We start from the raw sequence: 20,972 nt of genomic DNA, 5'->3' as shown, positions 1-20,972 counted from the left end.
TACATTCCCTGAAAAGGAGTAGTAGTTTTGGGGTAGGATAAAGTTAGTCAGGTGTATGAGGAATGAGGTAGAGGGTTTGGAATCTGAAGGACATTGGGAAAGGTAGTGTTCAATAGCGGTGAGACCACAAGCATGAGGGATGTTGGTGTATAGGGAGGTGGTGTCAAAAGTGACGAGTAGGGATCCAGGAGGTAAAGTGGTGAGTAAGGTGGAGAGTCGGTGAAGGAAGTGGTTGGTGTCTTATTATGGGTAAATGGTTGAGATGTTGGTCAATGAGTGCAAAAATTCTTTCATTGGGGGCTCAATAACCAGCCACAAGGGTCATCCAGGATTGTCAGTTTTGTGGATTTTGAGGAGCATGTAGAAGGTTTTCTGGGAAGGGCCTAAGGCTTTAAGTGGAGACTGGATATTGTGTTGGACTTCTAGGATGGGATCACTCTGGCAGAGTTTATAAGAGGAGGAGTCAGATAATTGGCAGAGGTCTTCTGGCAGCTAGTCACTGCAATTCATAATAACAATGATGAAACTTTTGTCTGCAGGTAGACTATTAGATTAGGATTTGTTTTGAGGTTGTATGTGGCTGTCCTTTCTTCTACTGAAGGTTTGTGATCTGGGAAAGGGTAGTGAGCTATGTTGGAGGTAAGGAATTCCTGGATGGTGACCAGAGGGTGGTTAGGTAGTAAGGGGGGGGGGGAGGGGGGTCACAGTTGGATGGTGGCAGGAACTGGATGAGGCGAGGTAGGATGTTGGAATTAGGGTGGTTTTGGTTAGACGGATTTGTGGCAAAGAAGTGATTCCACTGCAGGGATCGGGAGAAGGAGAGTAGATCTTTAACATGTCCAGCACAGTTAAATTTGGGTGCTAGTATCTTGTGGAAGGAGCAGAGGAGTTCTGGGATGCCTGTGCCCTGAAGGTGTGTTTTTGCTGTACCAGGCTTGTGAGGTCCAAGGATTAGTGGAATCTGAAAAGGTGTAGGTCATTATGAAAGGATGGGTGGGATCCAGACAAAGGAATCTTCACAGTTAAGTTGTTTGGCGGATTCCATGGTTTAGGCAGCATTTGACAAACAGGATATTGGACTGCGTTTCAGCCAAGGAAAGGGATACTCTTCTTAACTAGTGCATAAAGATGGAGAAGGGCCCATTGTGGCAGGAATGCCGTAAAGGAAACGGGAATGATGCAGAAATGGGCAAAATTATTGATGGTTGTGAGAGTAACTGGGTAAGCGAAAAGAAATGTAAAAAATAAATACAGGCATGCGGAATCACAACAGATATGTAAAAAATATGTGAAACCCCAACCATCTGTCCACCAGAATGGCTATTGCCAAACTACGCCCAAGAGCAAAGTAGACCACCTTTTGGCACAACATGCAGCTAAACATGACACATTTCTTTTCAATGGCTCCTTCACTACCCGGGCCATCTGGATCCTTCCCTGTACCACCAGTTTTTTCTGAAGTGCACAGAAGACAGTTATTCTTACAACACATTTTCCATTCCCGTAATTATCCTGGCCTCAACCTACAGTAACATACTGTCCCACACCCTCCATCCAACAGTTTCATCCCCTGCATCCTATCACACTTTCCCCACTCCCATCTAGTTTATTTGCTGCCCACTGCCAACGCATCTGCCCGTCTTTCCCCACTACTCTCCTTTTTTGTTTCTTTTTTCCCCCCACATCTGTGCCCCACAACTGGACCTGCTAGTATTCTAGTCCCTGCACAGTCCATCAGACAGTATTTGTCTCTCTCCCTGGTATGATATACCTGAATAATATTTTAGGATGTTCCACATGAGTGATATGTAAACAATCTACTTTGTAGACTGATTGCATTTTCCCAGAATTCTATCAATAGAGTTGAAGCTGTAACACTTGTTTTACCCACGACTAAGCCTATGTTATCATTCCATTTCCTACTCCTACAAGGCATTATACTCAGATACTTTTATGAGTTGACTGATTCCAACCATGTCTCACTGGTACTCTACTATAACATACTACTATTTTTTTTAAGTGCACAGTTTTACGTTTCCAAACATTTAAAGCAAGTTTGCCAATCTCTGCACCACTTCAAAATCTGACTGCATACATAATATTTATGAAACTTTTTTCAGACAGTACTTCACTGGCCAGTGTGGCCGAGCGATTCTAGGTGCTTCAGTTTGGAACCGCACGACCGCTCCGGTCTCAGGTTCGAATCCTGCCTCAGGCATGGATGTGTATGATTTCCTTAGGTTAGATAGGTTTAAGTAGTTTAAGTTCTAGGGGACTGATGACCACAGATGTTAAGTTCCATAGGGCTCAGAGCCATTTGAACCATTCAGTCAGCACTTCATTACAGGTAACTACATCATCTGCGAAGAAGTCTGAGGTTACTGTTAACATTGTCTGAAAGGTCATTAATACACAACATGACTAGCAATGGTCCCAATACACTTTTATGGGGCACTACCCGATGACCCCCCTTCCATGGTAATTTGCTGTGTCCTACCTACCAAAAAATTCCTCAATCCAGTAAAAAATCCTGCTTCATATCCCATATGATTGCACTATTGATAATAAATGTAATTGTGGTACTGAATCAAATACTTTTTGGAAATTAAGAAATACTGCATCTACCGAACTGCCTTGATCCAAAGCTTTCAGTATGTTATGTGAGTAAAATCCAAGTTGGGTTTCACAAGATCGATGTTTTCGTTATCCATGCTAATTGGCATGGAGGAGGTCATTTTGTTTGAGACACCTTATTACGTTTGAACTTAGAATATGCTGTAAGATTCTAGAAAAATCCATTATCAAGGATATTAGATGATAGTTTTGTGAATCACCTGTATCACCCTTATTGTTAATGGATGTGCATGTGCACGATTCCAACTACTGGGTGTAGATTTGGTTGATTCCTGAAGCTTTGTTAAATTTAAAAGTTTCTCACTACTGCTGACACTAAAATCTATTTCACCCATCATTTCTGTGGCATGGGCACTTAATTGGGGTCACAGTTCTCCTGGGCTTTCTTTAATAAAGCTTCTTTGTTTTGCTATTCCCAATTTCTGTTCTAGTCTCAACCACAACTGACTGCACATTAACTTTGGTGCCACTAACAGCCTTTAAATATGACCAGAATTTCTATGGGCATTGTGAAAGATCATTGGCGAAAATTCTGCTAAGGTGTAGTCAATATGGCTTCAAGCATTGCTTTCTCCACAGCCAAACATTTTTCATTCAGTGCCTCTCTATCTATAGTCTTATTCTTTGTTTACCCCTATTGTGCAGTTATGTCTGTTTTTTTTTTTTTTAGAAGCTTCTTTGAAGTGACTGTATATGGGTACATATCTATCCAAAGCATTGCAGGGAATGTCCTGTCAGTAATACTCATCTTGGGCAGTGTCCAAAACAAAGTGTTCACACAAGATCAAATTTGATTCAACAGACTGTAAGAAGAGGTTTTTACCCAAATTCATACTTGACAAATATAGTGGGATCTTACAGTCACAGATAAAGCTCTGATATTTGAATTCACCTCACAGATTTAATTCGGTGAATTTTTCAAATGCACAATTCAAAGTATGTATGGTCTGGTGCGTATGGATGATGAAGAAGGCAGGTTGGTGTAACACTTGTAAACTTGTTAAACACTTATTCAATTGCAACCTCCTAAATAAGTTAGACCATCTGTAGACTTAGCCTTTTCTCCCAATAAAGTCATGATTTCCGAATGATGAAGTATTTTTGTATCGAACAGTTATTATAAAACAAGACTACAATACACAATATGCTGCTTAAGAGAAGGATCATATTTATTTTGAGAACTGGGTGTTGTATTTGTACTCTTTACTTAATAGCAGTAATTGCAGCACTTCACTTTATTTCGCCACCTAATACCACAGTAAAGAATCAGCCGCACATAACAGCAGGTCGTAAGTTACAAAGTGTAACAACACTACCCAGTAACTTTCTGCAGTATATGACAGAAAACTACTCATGTATCATCATTAGATGATCAATCTTGAGAAACAGTGAGACTGTTTGCTAGAACTTGTGGGCAATCCCGAAAGTCACTTGGTTACCATATTTACCACAGCGTAAGACGATTCTTAATATAAGATGAGCCCCCCACCCTCCCCTTTTTTTAAGAGGCTGCTACAGAAAAATCAAACAATGGAATATCCAGAAAAGAATGTAACACTTGCAATCTCTGGCAACTGACGCCACCGGAAACTGCAGTCATGTGATTTGCGCTGAAAACTTATTTGTGACACTCTCTTTGTTGCGCCTATCTGTGATACAGCATCTCCACTGGTGATTCCATAATATAGTTACATTCCTTAAGAACAATTTATAATGGCCCTGAGCACTATGCGATTTAACTTCTGAGGTCATCTGAGGTTATCAGTCGCCTAGAACTTCGAACTAATTAAACCTAACTAACCTAATGACATCACACACATCCATGCCCGAGGCAGGATTCGAACCTGTGACTGTAGCGGTCGCTCGGCTCCAGACTGTAGCGCCTAGAACTGCACGGCCACTCCGGACGACAACAATTTATATTTGATATATTCTGAGTAATCAAGCTTGAAAATTGTTTTACTGACATTAAGTATCTTCCAAAATGTTAACCTCACACATATTTGAATCTTAAGGCCATGACTGATTGTCTACACCTTGACAATACTAGGAGAAATAAAATAAACAAAAAGAAACAGTTTATGTTAATTTTTGGACCTTTTGTTTTCAACCATGTTTTACTTACTAACCCACAGTTCATTGTATCAATATTTTTTATAATAATAATAATAATAATAATAATAATAATAATAATAGCATAGCTGTGAAATTTATATCTTCACTGTCACAAATATCTGGCTGTTTCTTCCACATATATTACTATTTCTGAGAACACAGCTATATTTTTCCAAATACATATCGGATTTCACTTTTATACTCATATGAGAATGTTACGAAGTATCTCGTTTCCAAACTTATTGACAACATAACAGCAAGAAACACTTAAGTACACCACTGGCTCCTATCTAAGACTTTCTCTGTACCCTGCAGAAATTAATACTACTGTTGAGAATTTGTCCTGTTTTTAAAAGTCAGTTCACTTTTGACCACAAATGGACTCGGGCAAATTGCAGTTTAAATTCGGTAATTATCCATAAAAAGCCACCATACATGGTATAGATTCCCATGGCTGACAACACAACAAAATTTGCCACTCACTCACTTTTCCCCCGACCTCAAATCGTCCTTAGACCTCGACCATGCTGGTGTCACTGTCCCCTTCCAAATCTTCTGTAGTGCTGAGCTTGAGCAACTGTGAAAAACAACCTGTAATTATCTTCTAGTGTGCAGGTCACATGTAACAATGCCAACTAACACACAAACAACAACTTTTGGTCATCTGCGATCTACCATATTTACCTGAGTATAAGACGATCCTGAACATAAGATGACACCCCCCCCCCCCCCATTAAGAGGGTCCTTGGAAAAAAATTATTTTTGAACATATTCTGACTATCAAAATATCCACGGGTGTACAGCCGGTCTATAGTGTCCAACGGGCACAATATTTCGGCGATCAAACATGTCGCCATCATCACCTGATGATGGCGACATGTTTGATCGCCGAAATATTGTGCCCGTTGGACACTATAGACCGGCAGTACACCCGTGGATATTTTGATTATCAAATACGCCGGGAGAAACTCAAGAATCACATATTCTGACTAATCAGAACTACGAACTTTTTTTCATGTACGGGGTCTGTCAAAAAATTAACATTACACCTATTCTACATTTATGCCATTTATCGACTGTCTACATTTTGATAATAAAAGAAGGAATAAAAATAAACAAAAAATTGTTTATATTCATTTTTATCTTCACTGCCTTTTTTGTTTACTTATCTTGCACTCAGTGGTATCATTATTTGTAATCGTCACATCGTCATGCTAACAGGCCAGCTGCGAATCTTATCTCTCCATTGTCACAAATATTAGACTGTTTCTTCTGAATATGTTGTGATTCCTGATGATGTGGTTACTGTGGAATCCCAGAACACAGCTGTTTTTTTGTGAACAGAAAGCAGATTTCGATTTTATTCTGATGTGAGAATGTTACAATGACAATTGCTCCCAAACATATTGTCTGCCCACTGCTCTCTCATTGGTTGTGTAGAACCAGCAGCTGACACACTGCCAATCATTACCTCATGGTAAGGGTTGACAACATTGTTAGACGAAACACATAAGTACACCACTATCCTCCATCTAGACTTTCAGTGTCTCCAGCAAAAATGTATGTTACTGTACAGTGTTTGTTCAATTTTAAAGTAAATTCAATTATGAGTGCAAATCGATTCAGGCAAACTGAGTTTAAATGGTGTAGATGTTCACAGAAAGCCGAAATACGAAGAATACATTCCCATGGCTGGCTGCACAATGAAATTTCTGCCCCCTCAACACTGCCTTCCCTGCACTCATCTTTGTTCTTAGCCACGCTGGATACCGTTTCTCTCTAACTTTCCATATTGCTGTGCTCAGGCAACAGTGAAACACAGATAGCAATACCTTCTGGGTTGCAGCTCATATGAACAATAGAAACTAATACATAAATAAGTGATCACAGTCACTATCAATCCAATTCTTGAACTTTTGCTTGTCTCGATCTAGTGATGTCTGTTCATACTAGCTCAACAGCTGGTCTTTTTGCTGTAATTTATTCTTGCAACAACAATTATCTTCTGTTTAATAAGATTTATTTTGTATGTTAAACATTTCATTTTGAGTTAATTTTCCTCCTCCTTTCATCTGCATATCATTATTGTGCTCTAAACCTGATTAAAAAGCTGGTTAACGATTTTCTCATTTGCAACTTCTTGATAAACCATTACTTTATCATAATCACATAAAATATTGACTTGGGTTAAGAATCAAGTAATAGTTTTGCCTTTGAATATTAACTTTACATAAAAAGCAGCATAAATCTATGCATACTGCCTCCATACAAGTATGAGAACTTTTATTGCAAACCTGTTCAAATACAACAAAAGTTTTTAAGTTGATAGAATTTCGTGTTATATTCTCCTGTGTTTCACAAAACTGTCAATTTTTAAGCAGATCATAAGACTGCTGTAGTGGTGCTAGTTCAAAATCTCTCAGGTATCCTTTTCATTAGCGCCGCGAGTTGAATGTCACATGATTGTTTGAGCAAGGTTGACACTTTACTGAGCACTTTGGTCAGTGGGAAATTGAGCCTATTCGAATGCAAGTATTGTCCTACCCTTCAGGATTGTTCAAAATAAACTTGTACGAAACCTCAACAGCCAATGTTTCATCAACAAATGTGAGATGAGCCCTATGTTATCTATTACACAATGTAAAAACACTGACCTACGCAGCAATAGTTTAATCTGCAAATAGGTATGATCCCCTATTTGTCGAATGGACTAATTTGGCAAAAAATGTCATCCTATATATGGGTAAATATGGTAGTTACATCTGTTGATACTATGTCAATGACATGTCTGGTTTAATTTATTCCTGTTATAACAATAACAGCCAGTTTAATGTGATTTATTTCCTTTGTTAGATATTTCACTCTGAATTAATTTTCCTTAGTGTTTAACTGAATGTCACCATCATGTTCCAAAGCTGATTAAAAGCTGGTAACAGTCTTGCCCAGTATTTTAAAACGTGAACAGCGACCGATTTTTTCATCTGCAATCCACTTAGTAAGTCATTACAGTCTTTCATAGCCAAATAAAATATTGGTCTGGGTTCTTAACCAATTAATGTTTTTTTTTAAAGAACAACATTTCTATTTTTGAATGTTACCTTAACTTAAAAAGCAGCATTAAAGTTTGCATATGGTATCCATGCATGTCCGAGAATGATTATTGCAAAGCTGTTCAAATACAACAGAGGTTTGTAAGATGATAGAATTTAATGCTATTTCTGTGTTTCGCAAAATTGTCAAATTTTAATCACAGCAACAGGGTGTTGCGATGGCTAGATCATAGATTTTCGCGAATTTCATGGCTGTAACATTATGTGGGTCAGGGTCACGTAAATGTCTGAGTAATGTTGGTACTGCACAAACTGTTTCAGTATATCAAGAAATTTTGAGCCTGCTGGAACACGAGCATTATTTGTCAAGCCCTACTCTTCCGAATTCTTCAAAATAAATCCACATGTGACCTCAACAGCCAAGTTTGATCACTAAATGTAAGACAACTGCTACAAATGTAAGACTACCCCTATTACTCAACTAAACAACGTAAAAATGTTGACTTCAGCAGCAACAGTTTAATATGCAAGTGTAAAACGACCTTTTTTTTTTTAAATGATGAATTTCTGATAAACCTCATCTTACAATAGGGTAAATGCAGTATTTTAATATGCCATCAAATGTTATGTCAATGTGAAGAGAGTTAAGTGTTTCTATACGAAGGTCTGGCAATGAAAATGCCTGAACAACTGTAGTGCTGGGTGCTGTGGTGGGCAGAAGGAATCTACCTCTATATGTGAGTCTTTGCAGGAAAACCACTCCACAAAGATAAAACTGTCTGCATGACTTACCTTTAAAGGTCAAGAAAAGAGATGGATGACAAAATGATCTGATGGCTGAATGTTGCTTGAACAAAATATCAGGCTCTTAGCTTGAAAGAAGGAAAGTTGGTGGCAGATTCTTTGAGATGACACTTCACTGAAGAAGCTAAGAATCTGATACCAAAGGACAACACATACATAGTAACAATACCTGATGGTAATACCTCGCAACTTCCTGATGGTAATACCTCGCAACTTCAAGTAATGGATGTTGCTGGGAATAGACTTTTTATGGCTCACCTGCGACAGCTTTACAGTGAGTGGTTTCTTCAAGTGGACCATGCCCTCACTTCAGGGCGAAAGTTTAAGAAATCCTCAATTTCTGTGCTGGGATAGTAGATCCTTACTGCCTGAGGCAGAATCTCAAGTAAATCTATAATGAAAAAATTCAAAAGGTATGGCATATCAATAGTCATAGGTGGCTCAGAACACGACATGATACCATGAAGAGCCACGAAGAAAGAAATGGCAGTGGCCATAAAGATGATACCAATGATGGTGGTGAAAAAAAAATAGTGGTATCACAGATTATTAGAACAAAAAATAAAGCAAAAAAGGTTGTCAAGGAAAAAATGCTTGCAAAACACTTCTTTATTTTATTTCTTCTTGTATTACGAAAATGTGGACAATCAATAAAGTGCATAAGAAGCTAGTGTTAACTTCTTTACACTACTCTTAATGCTCTTTATATCACTAAAACAGTTTGTAAATTTTATTAGTCATAACACATTAAAATAAATTCTCACAAAGCCTGTTCAAGAAAAGTTGGCAGTCTAATATTTAGAGTCATCTTATAGTTAGGTGAATATATCAATTAAAGACTTGGTAGTATTAGTTCATGTGCCGATATAGATACAAAGTCATCTAAAACACTAACAGAACTTCATTTCAAATATTAATACAGCACCTTAAACCTGCTTCATGTTTGCAACCAGATGTTTCACCCAAGTTTGATGGTAAAGTGAACCATATGCTAAGTACTGTATTTTTATATAATTTCAACCTAATCCCTCATGTTGCCAAGACTTGTGCTGCCCATTATCTAGCTAGGGAGACTCACCTGCAAAGTCTTTGAATACTGTCAATCTGTTGATTTAAGCAGTATATTCCATAACGAAGTCTCCTCACATCTCTATACATAGCAGAAGTTGCACCAACATCAGATGTACTTTGTGATGGAGGCTCACTTGGCGGCTGCTGCTGCTCATCATCTTGGTGGGATGTCAACTCCTGTTCTGCACCCGCATGTTGCCTTTGATGATTATTACTTATGGTGCACTCTGCTTGAGCCTGTAATACATGGAAATAAAAGAAAACCAGCTCTAAAATCAGTGGTTTTGTTTACACGTTACAGTTAATGGCCCTACATGAACTGTACGCTTAATGGCACTATAATCACCTAACTTTGTAGCTGTATTTTCCCACACAATCAAAAAATCACAGTTTTGCAATCTTTAAAAGTATGTGACTTACCTATATATCACAACAATACAAGTATGTTGTAAAGGAAGCTAGAGAAATTTTTATGAAGGACAATGATAATGTATCCTGAAGTAGTAAAGCATTGGATTAGTACAAGTCATCAGTGTATTTAAATGATCCGAAAATATATTGAATGTTAAACTGCAACAGGTGTGGAAAGTTTTTCCTTACATAAGATTTTTTTATTTATTGTTTTTATTCTAAAGTAGTAAATACAGCTTTGGTGATGGAGTCCAGAAAATCAATGTTGGAAGTACATGGCAATGTAATAGTTTTATACATGACTATAATAATTATTGTGATTATTCATAAATGACTGAAACTGTATCACGAACTTAGCTGACAAACTTTCCAGTGCCTTCAAATTACTGATGATTCTATGGCTATTGCTTTTTGTATAATGTGTATAGGCTAGATTTTGTTCTTGAAGCCTCACCAACAAGCTAGTTACAAAAGTATGAAAAACTGTCCTGGCACTATTAGATTTTAAGGAAGTGCTTCTGCAATTATGAATTGATATGCAATAAGGTTGCTATGTAGACAACATTTGAAACTTAGTTTCTCCTGCTATTAAATTGCTGCAAGTGCTTCAACGTAGTGGAATACTGCACAAAACAAGTGATAGATGAAAAAGTGCACAATGTTTGCCCACGCTCCAAATGCAAGAAATATTTATTATTTGAATTTTACAAACAGATAGCATTTTCAACCATCACTTTTACGCTGATACAACAACAATTAACTGGTTCGTGCTGGAATAGGGTGAACTGTCATCAGCAAAGCCTCCCTGCCAATCAAAGCATGTTGCAGAATCATGAGACTGAGTGGCTTTTGTAACCATGGCCAGAGCAAATGCTAAATGTCATAAATCTCCTTTACCTTCACATTCCCCTCTCCTGGCAAGATAGGTCTGGAGCTATCAGAGTGCTGTTCCCTCAGCCCCCTCACCATGTACTCCCCCCCACAAGCAAACAAACTGATACAGTGCCTTTTTAACAGCAATACCTCATATTATTTACAAGCCCACACTGCTTTCCAATACTGACTACACACACAAGTGGGATGCAAAATCCATCCTGTTTTCAGCTTTGAGGTACTACATACAAATTACTAAGCCATGAACAAATGTGCGAGACCATTGTGCAGGGCCATCTGGCCTAGTGCTAGGCCCCTCTTAAGAGTCTGTACAGTGTCATGATTAGCGCTGCAGCTGTAGAAGGTCACTGACTGTCTCACAAGGCTGGGTAAGGCAATCCAGCAATGACCTGAAGCCAGGTTTTGCCACTGTGTCACCACCACACACAGCCACAATGTTCATAGGTCAGAAGACGTAAGTTGCAAGCTTCACTCTTAGGGAGGAGATGCCACTGAGGCTGAGAATGCAAGAAACGTTGCTGCCAAAGACATTTTATTTATTGTGGTGTGTCTAGTTTAAAGGCATGACCACTACCAGGTCGCAGGGACAGCTGGAGATGGGACCAGAATTGCAGGCTAGGATGAAGCAACACTATGTCGAGAAAGGAAGAGCTGTGAAGCTGGCTTAATGAGATATTACTGAATGTGATGCTCCAAAGCATCGTTCGCAGCTATACTTGCTTCCCTATTTCTGTGGTTCCCATACGCAGTTCTTTCCCAGCCTGTAATTGATGCTGCAATTGGTTCAGTGGTTCCCACCTCTTCGGGTAGACAAGGTGTACATTTTCATATGCTGTTTAAAGGATGCAAGGAAAATGTCTGCGAGGGTTGATGGAGTGGTGGTAGGTATCACCATCCTGAAGCTGCTTTCATGTCCTCAAAAAGGTGCTAGTATGTAGATATGGAGACAAGCAGATTTAAAGCTACTGTAGAGACAAATTTCCATCCCACACCAAAATTTTGGGGAGGATTTAGAGCACATTGTTGACCAAAGAGAGCTATGTTGTATATTATATATTTACTGGTGAAAAGTAACAATGGTATTCATTAGCCCAATTGAGCCACATGTGGGTGCTGATGTCAAGTGTGCTTCACCAAGCACACTGAGGGAGGCCTCACAACTTATGCTTCTACATGAGCAGGATTGGCAATTCAGCCAATCTTCCATCAGGGTAAAGCCCACTGGATAAGCATTCATTCCTGAAATGTGCTGCTATCATTGCAAATATCTGGGCCACAAGACTCCTGGATGTTTTGCATTAGCATGCACTTACTGTAGAAAGATTGGACATGAGAGAAAGCAACCTGTCTGTCTTTGTGGCGTCATCTGGATAATGGAAATAGGTTACCAAGTTGTTTGAAGGAATATAAATAAACACAAATGGGAGTGGCTCTGCCTCAACCCCTCACTCCTCTTCTGAAAGGCGAATCAACCTTTATCATGAATTCAGGTGCACAAGGAAGTGTTTTGTTCATTAAATCTACTTGTGGTCAAGCAGTGAAACTGCTGTATTGTGGACAGAGTGGGTTGAGAACAAAAGGTAATTCATCCAATAGGTTCACAAAATTGGAAATAGATGGGAGTAAATACCAGTTCACATTTGAAGTGGTGTGGAAGCATGACCACGGTTTTAATGCCATCTTAGGCAGCAATTTCCTGCACCATTTTTAAGGCATAGTTAACTTTCAAATGCTAATTTAGTTACATCACCTATAAATGCAGAAACTGAAAAAAACCTGAACACCTGTGTAAGGCAGATTGAGATGCAGTGTAACCCATTCCCACCAAGTTGGAGATTGTTTGCGAGAGAAAAAATACACTCTTGCAGCAAGATCCTTAAAACACGAGGTTTGTCTGGAAAATACGTATAAAAGTTGAATAATGTCTTTATGTTACAAGTTGCAGTCACTGCCAGGTGGGACTACTGCTGTAATCAATCCCATCAATGCTCAGTTCGAGTCAGAGCACTCTGCGTGAAGGTGGGAGTGTGCGGCAGCTTGTTGACAGTTACCCTTTTCACCTGCCGTCGGCAGGGAGCTCTCTCTCATTGAGGAACAGCGCGTCAACATCAAGTTTCTTGCAAAGCTAGGCAAAGATGGCCCTGAGATTTTTCAGGGTTTGAAACAGGTTTACGGAGACAATTCTCTGAAGGAACCAACCATGAACAAGTGGTTAAAAAGGTTCCGGGATGGCCGACAAGAAGTGAACGATGACCCTCACCCAGGACACTCGTCGACATCGAGTTCCGATGCAAATGTTGAACAAATTCGGGCTTGTGTTCTTAAAGACTGTAGATTGACAGTCAGAATGATTGCTAATGAGCTGTCAATCCCCAAAACAATCGTTAACGAAATCCTGACACAAAAACTTAAAATGAAGAAATTGTGTGCGAAAATCGTACCGAAGCTCTTGACGCTAGAACAGAGTGCTGTGAGGATTGGTTGGAAGCAGAGGAATGAGGTGACTTTCTCAACTGAGTCATCACTGGAGATGAGTACTGGTTTTACGAATTCGATGTGGAGCTCAAATCTCAAAGCAAGGAATGGAATGGAAACTAGCACGAAAACCAAGAACAAAAAAGTCGCGAAAATCAAGGTCCAATGTGAAGACAATGTTGATTGTTTTCTTTGATTCTAGGGGCATTGTTCACAACGAATTTGTCCCTCCCGGCCAGAGAGTGAACGGAAATTTTTACGTTGAAGTTCTGACACGTCTCAGAGCTCATGTGGCCTGAGTTCGACCGGAGTTGGCAAAAGGGGGCAGGTGGATCCTTCTTCACGACAATGCGCCCCCTCAAACGTCGCTCGTTGTGGGCGAGTTTTTGGCCCGAAGCTCAATCAACGTGACAGACCACCTGCCTTATTCACCCAATTTAGCCCCGTGTGACTTCTTCATGTTCCCGAAATGCAAAATGGTGCTTGGGAGGCAGCACGTGGGAGATATGGAAGCCATCAAGGCGGAAACGACACGGCAAATGAACCACATCACACCTGAAGACTTTCAGCAATGTTAACAACAGTGGAAACAGCGTTGGCAGAAGTGTATTGCATCTCAGGGCGAGTACTATGAAGGAGACCATAATGTAACACCTGCATAATTGTAAAATAAAGTTATTATTCAACTTTTATACGTATTTTCCGGACAAACCTCATAGAATTAGATTTTGATGGGTGATACAATGCCTATTGTACAGAAATAATATCATATACCTTATTGCTTGCAGTGCCCAGTACAGAAAAATATTTTAGACTTACTACAAGCAGGAGTTTTTCAACCTTCTTTCTGTCCACGGGATTCACCAATAGTGGTAGTCTCCAAGAAAACCGATGATGGAGAAAAGGCTTACCACAATTGGGTAAGCATTAAAATGGTTAATAAGGTCACAAAACCAGATGCCTATCTAGTTCCAAGGATTGATGATACTTTGAACCACCTTGTTGTTGTTGTTGTGGTCTTCAGTCCTGAGACTGGTTTGATGCAGCTCTATCCTGTGCAAGTTTCTTCATCTCCCAGTACCTACTGCAACCTACATCCTTCTGAATCTGCTTAGTGTATTCATCTCTTGGTCTCCCTCTACGATTTTTACCCTCCACACTGCCCTCCAATGCTAAATTGGTGATCCCTTGATGCCTCAGAACATGTCCTACCAACCGATCCCTTCTTCTGGTCAAGTTGTGCCACAGGCTCCTCTTGTCCCCAATCCTATTCAATACCTCCTCATTAGTTATGTGATCTACCCATCTAACCTACAGCATTCTTCTGTAGCACCACATTTCGAAAGCTTCTGTTCTCTTCTTGTCCAAACTATTTATCGTCCATGTTTCACTTCCATACAGGGCTACACTCCAAACAAATGCTTTCAGAAATGACTTCCTGACACTTAAATGTTACCAAATTTCTCTTCTTCAGAAACGCTTTCCTTCCCATTGTCAGTCTACATTTTATATCCTCTCTACTTCGACCATCATCAGTTATTTTGCTCCCCAAATAGCAAAACTCCTTTACTACTTTAAGTGTCTCATTTTCTAATCTAATACCCTCAGCATCAACCGACTTAATTCGACTACATTCCATTATCCTCATTTTGCTTTTGTTAATGTTCATCTTATATCCTCCTTTCAGGACACTGTCCATTCGATTCAACTGCTCTTCCAAGTCATTTGCTGTCTCTGACAGAATTACAATGTCATCGGCGAACCTCAAAGTTTTTATTTCTTCTCCATGGACTTTGATACCTACTCTGAAATTTTCTTTTGTTTCCTTTACTGCTTGCTCAATATACAGATTGAATAACATCGGGGAGAGGTTACAACCCTGTCTCACTCCCTTCCCAACCACTGCTTCCCTTTCATGTCCCTCAACTCTTATAACTGCCATCTGGTTTCTGTACAAATTGTAAATAGCCTTTCGCTCCCTGTATTTTACCCCTGCCACCTTTAGAATTTGAAAGAGAGTATTCCAGTCAACATTGTCAAAAGCTTTCTCTAAGTCTACAAATGCTAGAAACATAGGTTTGCCTTTCCTTAATCTTTCTTCTAAGATAAGTCGTAAGGTCAGTATTGCCTCACATGTTCCAGTGTTTCTACGAAATCCAAACTGATCTTCCCCGAGGTCGGCTTCTACTAGTTTTTCCATTCGTCTGTAAAGAATTCGTGTTAGTACTTTGCAGCTGTGGCTTATTAAACTGATTGTTCGGTAATTTTCACATCTGTCGACACCTGCTTTCTTTGGGATTGGAATTATTATATTCTTCTTGAAGTCTGAGGGTATTTCGCCTGTTTCATACATCTTGCTCACCAGATGGTAGAGTTTTGTCAGGACTGGCTCTCCCAAGGCCATCAGTAGTTCCAATGGAATGTTGTCTACTCCCGGGGCCTTGTTTCGACTCAGATCTTTCAGTGCTCTGTCAAATTCTTCACGCAATATCATATCTCCCATTTCATCTTCATCTGCATCCTCTTCCATTTCCATAATATTGTCCTCAAGTTCATCGCCCTTGTATAGACCCTCTATATACTCATTCCTTCTTTCTGATTTTCCTTCTTTGCTTAGAACTGGGTTTCCATCTGCGCTCTTGATGTTCATACAAGTGGTTCTCTTATCTCCAAAGGTCTTTTTCATTTTCCTGTAGGCAGTATCTATATTACCCCTAGTGAGATAAGCCTCTATATCCTTACATTTGTCCACCTTGGCATTTGCAAATTCTTCGTCACCTGAGATATGTACTTTGATTACCATTTTATTACTGTGGTTATAGCTACAAAATATAGGGAAAAGACAACTTCTATTCTGCTCTCTGGGCACTATGAATCCCTAATAGTGACCGCTGGCCTCTGAAACATTCCTGCCACATTTCATAATTTTGGTGATTTAATTTTATGGTGTTTAAGCTCACCATGTCTCTAGTTTACCTGGATGAATAACTGTCTTTTCAGGCACAATGAGAGAGCATGCAGTGTAAATGAGAAATGTGCCAATTGATGTTGGTGGCGCTGACCTACATTTGAAATTAAAAAAGTGCAGTTTCATGCAATAATAAGTGCATTATCTAAGCTGTATAATTTCAGCAGATGATGTAATACCATATCTACAGTTAACTGCTGCAGTGGACAAATTTCCAGCACTGAGGCACATTAAAGATTGGCGGTCATTTCCTGCGATAAAAAATTACCATCATCATTTTGTGAAGCATTACTCAGCCATCATGAAACCTCTAGCAAAATTACTAAAGAAGGGAACTCCTTTTGTTTGATCAAGAGACTGTGAGAGTGCCTCACTAAAACAGAAAGAAATTCTAAAATGTTCATATGCCTTGGCTTATCCAGGCCTTGCATTACCTTTCCTCCTGTCATGTGATGCTTGTAATGTTGTCGTCAGTTGCATTTTTGACTCACAAATGCAAGAGACCACAGAAAAACTAATTGGTTATGAATCGTGTCAACTGAATCAAGCTGAGCAGCATCACAAAAGGAATTTCTGGCACTTGTTTTTGGTATCCTAGATTGTTAAACACACACCTGGCAAGTTAAATCAGAATATAAGATGCATTGAGAAGGAAAATTAAGATCTTGCAACTAGACAACGAGCTTATTAAGGAATTAAAAAAGCACAAGATATTGTTACCAAGTGCAAGAAATCGGCCACCTTGTTGTATTTTAGTCGAAGAGATGACACACTATACAGGATGTCTGGAAAAAATGTTTCGGTATTTATAGAGGATGTAGTACAAAACAAGGGAAAGAAAAAAGTTCCTGTAAATGTTGGCTGATAAATGTCATATTTTTCAATTTATTGTCTATTACCACTACTGTCAATGTTCACCATGTCCCTACGCTACTCCTCACATCGTATATTCGATGTGACTACCATCCATCCATTGCAATGCACCCTTCCATCCTACATCTCGTGGAATCGCACAATTGTTGGAACACCCCTGGTTACTGCACGAGTGCGTCACAGGCATTGAATACATGGTCTCTGCTTCCATCTGCTTGCCCACAAGAGAAGACAATATCTGCCATTTCCTGTCTTGAATTAGGAGCTGTACATCCAGTGATCAACAAAGGAACAAATTAGAGTAATGTACGGCTGTATCACAAAAACAATGTGCCACATGAGTCTTATAGTTACATTAGATGAAAATAACATACCTGACAGATACACTACATACTGTGGTATGCTGTGGAATAATGTAGGTGTTATGGTGTTGGGTGAATGTTCGATACCAATACCAACACACTGTGCTACATAAACGTCTAGTACATGTGTTGGTTCCTGATTTGTAGCACCAAAGTGCTTGGTGTGTAAGATATGCTCCTCATATGTATGCAGACCATAATTCCAAAGACATGAGGTGTACGATCAATGTTTGTAGGAACTTTTTCCCTCTATAAATATCGTAACCTTCCTTCCGGCAACCAGCAAAAGAAAATGCCTCTTCGGGAACAGGTAGTAGTGCTATAGGCTACCTGAAAGTGCATACTGCAACAACATCATGACAGAATACAGGTGTGCCATAATGGGAAAAGTACCATGTACATGTGCATAGCAGATCACTATTGGTGACCGTAAGAAAGAAAGATAATGTAAATTACATTCAAAATTGTCTACCTTGTTTTAAGAGATTGTAATGACAAAGACAAAATATATCAGAAAGAAATTTTCACTTTGCAGTGGAGTGTTCACTGACATGATACATCATGGCAGACTGAAACTGTGTGCCACACAAAGAGTTGATCTCGAGAACTTTGCCTTTCACAAGCAAGAGCTCTAGTGACTGACAGCTACCTACACATAACTCATAACCCTTGAGGCACTGGCGAAAGTAAAGGCGTGAGGATGGGTCGTGAGTAGTGCTTGGGTAGCTCAGTCGATAGAGCACTCACCAACATACGGCAAATGTCCCAAGTTCCGGTACACAGTTTTAAACTACCAAATACACGTCTTCAACCTTAACCTGAGGCATCAAGATCTTCCAAAATCTTAGATCTCTTGCTACCTTCTTATGAAACCTATTAAAGAAATGATGGCTGAGACATTTGCAAAAGCATTCACCACTCATTTAGTACTACTATTTGGGAGTTCAGAGGTCTCTATAACAGACCACGGGGTAAACCTTATGTCCAATCTTATGGTACAGCTGTATACGCTGGGAAAGCATACATTCACATTTAAGATGTAGTTTATTGGGAAACAAGTTTATTGGAAACCACAGAAACCAGGAAGGACTTCTGCGATAGAAGTATGTGAATATGAAAAGAGGGGAAAAAATAGATAGGTCCTCAAATGAGAAGTAAGAAAGGAAATAAATAGAAATGGTTGCTAAGATCGAAGAAGAGAAAGAAGATAGCCCCAAAGACAGGAAACTCTTCCCACCCTCCTTCCCCAAGTTCCCCAAGATCCCTACCTCGCAGGTACTTGAGTGACACACCGGAAGTGGTTTAGTGTTAAATCATCTCCTACAGAACGGGCATTCCCACCTTTACCCTTGAAGTCCCCGAAGGAAACCGTATGGAAACAGCAAGTGGTGAAGGATCAGGCACACTTGTTTATGGTGGTTGTTTGAAAGGTGTGGTTTGTGTTTTGTGTTATTCATGATTTGTGTGCTCTCATAAATCATGCTGTTATACACAATACCCACCCCTTTCAAAACTGATATAACACTCCCGTCTACATGACATCTCAAAAAAGGTATAAAATATTCTATAAAAAATAGAAAATCTATATACTACAGTATTTTAGTTGTTCAACTAGTCACACAATATTATATTTTCTACAAACATAATACTCCATTCGGTTTACTTTATCTAAATATTACTTTTAACTGTGATTCTCTATGACTGGTTTTTATTTGACTGTCATATCCAGTTTCCTAAGATATAAGATTACAGGATAGTTTAAGATTGTAGGAATAGACAACAGAATAGTTTAAAAATTTAAGGGAGTTCGGTCCAGGAAAACTATTTTGGAAGAAACACCGAAAACAAATCAGGATCCAATGGTTGTCACTCCGCCTGTTTACTCATAATGTTACCGTCCCTGTGGGATAAAAAACTTTACATTGTACTTTTCCTTTTCTGATCCAGTTGTAGGATCCACTAAAAATAATGTATTTGGATGGATTACCGTTTTACTCGGTAAGATCCTCCATATTTTTGAGGTTTGATGAAGATGATGTTTTATGAGAAATACGTCATCAACCTGGTGTTGAGATTCCACAACCTTTTCATTATGTTTAATTAATCTTTGCTGTGTCTTTTCAACTAAGTTCTTAGTCACTATTTCCTGATTCAGTTCGTAATTGACAATAGGTTGTTCAGGCCAATTAAAACATTTAATCAGAGGTTCTCCTACAAAGGGTTTGTCTATTACTCCTAATGGTGTTAACGCAGTTGATAAATGTGGTAATTCATTTAGAGTAAGTTGAAAGTCTTTAATTTTTGTTGCCCATAAAGTATGTTTTTCATGGCAGTAGGTACAGCATAGCTTTCCAATTTCGTTCATTACTTATTCACATGGATTCGAGGATTCGTTATAGTTAGATATTAACACTTGATGAATACCTTTCCATGCTAGAAATTCTTTAAATTTGTTACTCACAAATTGTTGGCCATTATCCATAAGAAACTGTTTTGGTTTACTTACTTTCAGAAAGTGTTGTTGTAAACAATGTATAACTGTCTGGGTATTGGCTCTTTTGATTGCATATGGTTTAACATATTTTACCAACACTCTATGATGATCAAAATGTGTGACACTCCTCCCTTTCCTTTTGGAACTGGTCCAAAAAAATCTGCTGCTGTGAGATCGTGCAACAACTTAGGAATAATTGGATACATTTGGTACTTCACATGAGTATTATTCTCTTTCACTTTCTGGCAAAGTTCATAAGTTCTTATCAAAGATGCTATTTTATGCCCTAGCTTCTTAAAATAATAAAACTTATTCATATGGTCTATACACTATTTTATTCCGAAGTGTCCATATCCTGTATGAACATACCACACAAGTGCGTCTTCCATTACCTTTGGAATGCATAAGTGCCAACACTGTGATTTTACACTGTCTCTCCAAAACAAGTTATGACCTATAACTTCCCATTTTCCTAATTGATTAGGAGGTAAGAAGTTTTGAATACACATAGGGAACATTGCAATGAAACAGGGATCATTATGGATATTTTCGGTTATTCCTTGAGCCATCTCTCTTACTCTGATGTTCGGATATCCTACCGACATAAAATTGATGGCAAAAATGACGCCAGGTGCTTCCGTATGCTTTAATTCTTCCATTCCTATTGGTAGCCTAGACAAAGCATTGGTACAATTTTCTCGGAATCATTTACATATTGTATCCTAATATCATATTTCTGTAGGAGTAGCATTCATCGTAATTAACCTACTGTGCAACAACTGACTACTCATTAGAAAGGATGGAGCTTGATGATCGGTACA

General features: G+C 39.0%; 1 protein-coding gene across 2 annotated transcripts in view; it reads right to left on the bottom strand.

Moving 5' to 3' along the window:
• The window catches only part of LOC126327838 (uncharacterized), a 298,189-nt gene that overhangs the window by 127,527 nt on the left and 149,690 nt on the right, over nucleotides 1-20,972 (bottom strand). For both annotated transcript variants that reach the window (XM_049995920.1, XM_049995922.1), the window contains exon 10: nucleotides 9,682-9,911. In XM_049995920.1, the coding sequence (XP_049851877.1) occupies nucleotides 9,682-9,911 (230 nt within the window). The remainder of the gene's footprint in view (nucleotides 1-9,681; nucleotides 9,912-20,972) is intronic.

Source organism: Schistocerca gregaria, chromosome 2 (genome assembly GCF_023897955.1).
Source record: "Schistocerca gregaria isolate iqSchGreg1 chromosome 2, iqSchGreg1.2, whole genome shotgun sequence".
Lineage (NCBI taxonomy): Eukaryota > Metazoa > Arthropoda > Insecta > Orthoptera > Acrididae > Schistocerca > Schistocerca gregaria.
The sequence above is the reverse complement of the archived record's forward strand: the minus strand, read 5'-3'. Positions and strand labels throughout refer to the sequence as shown.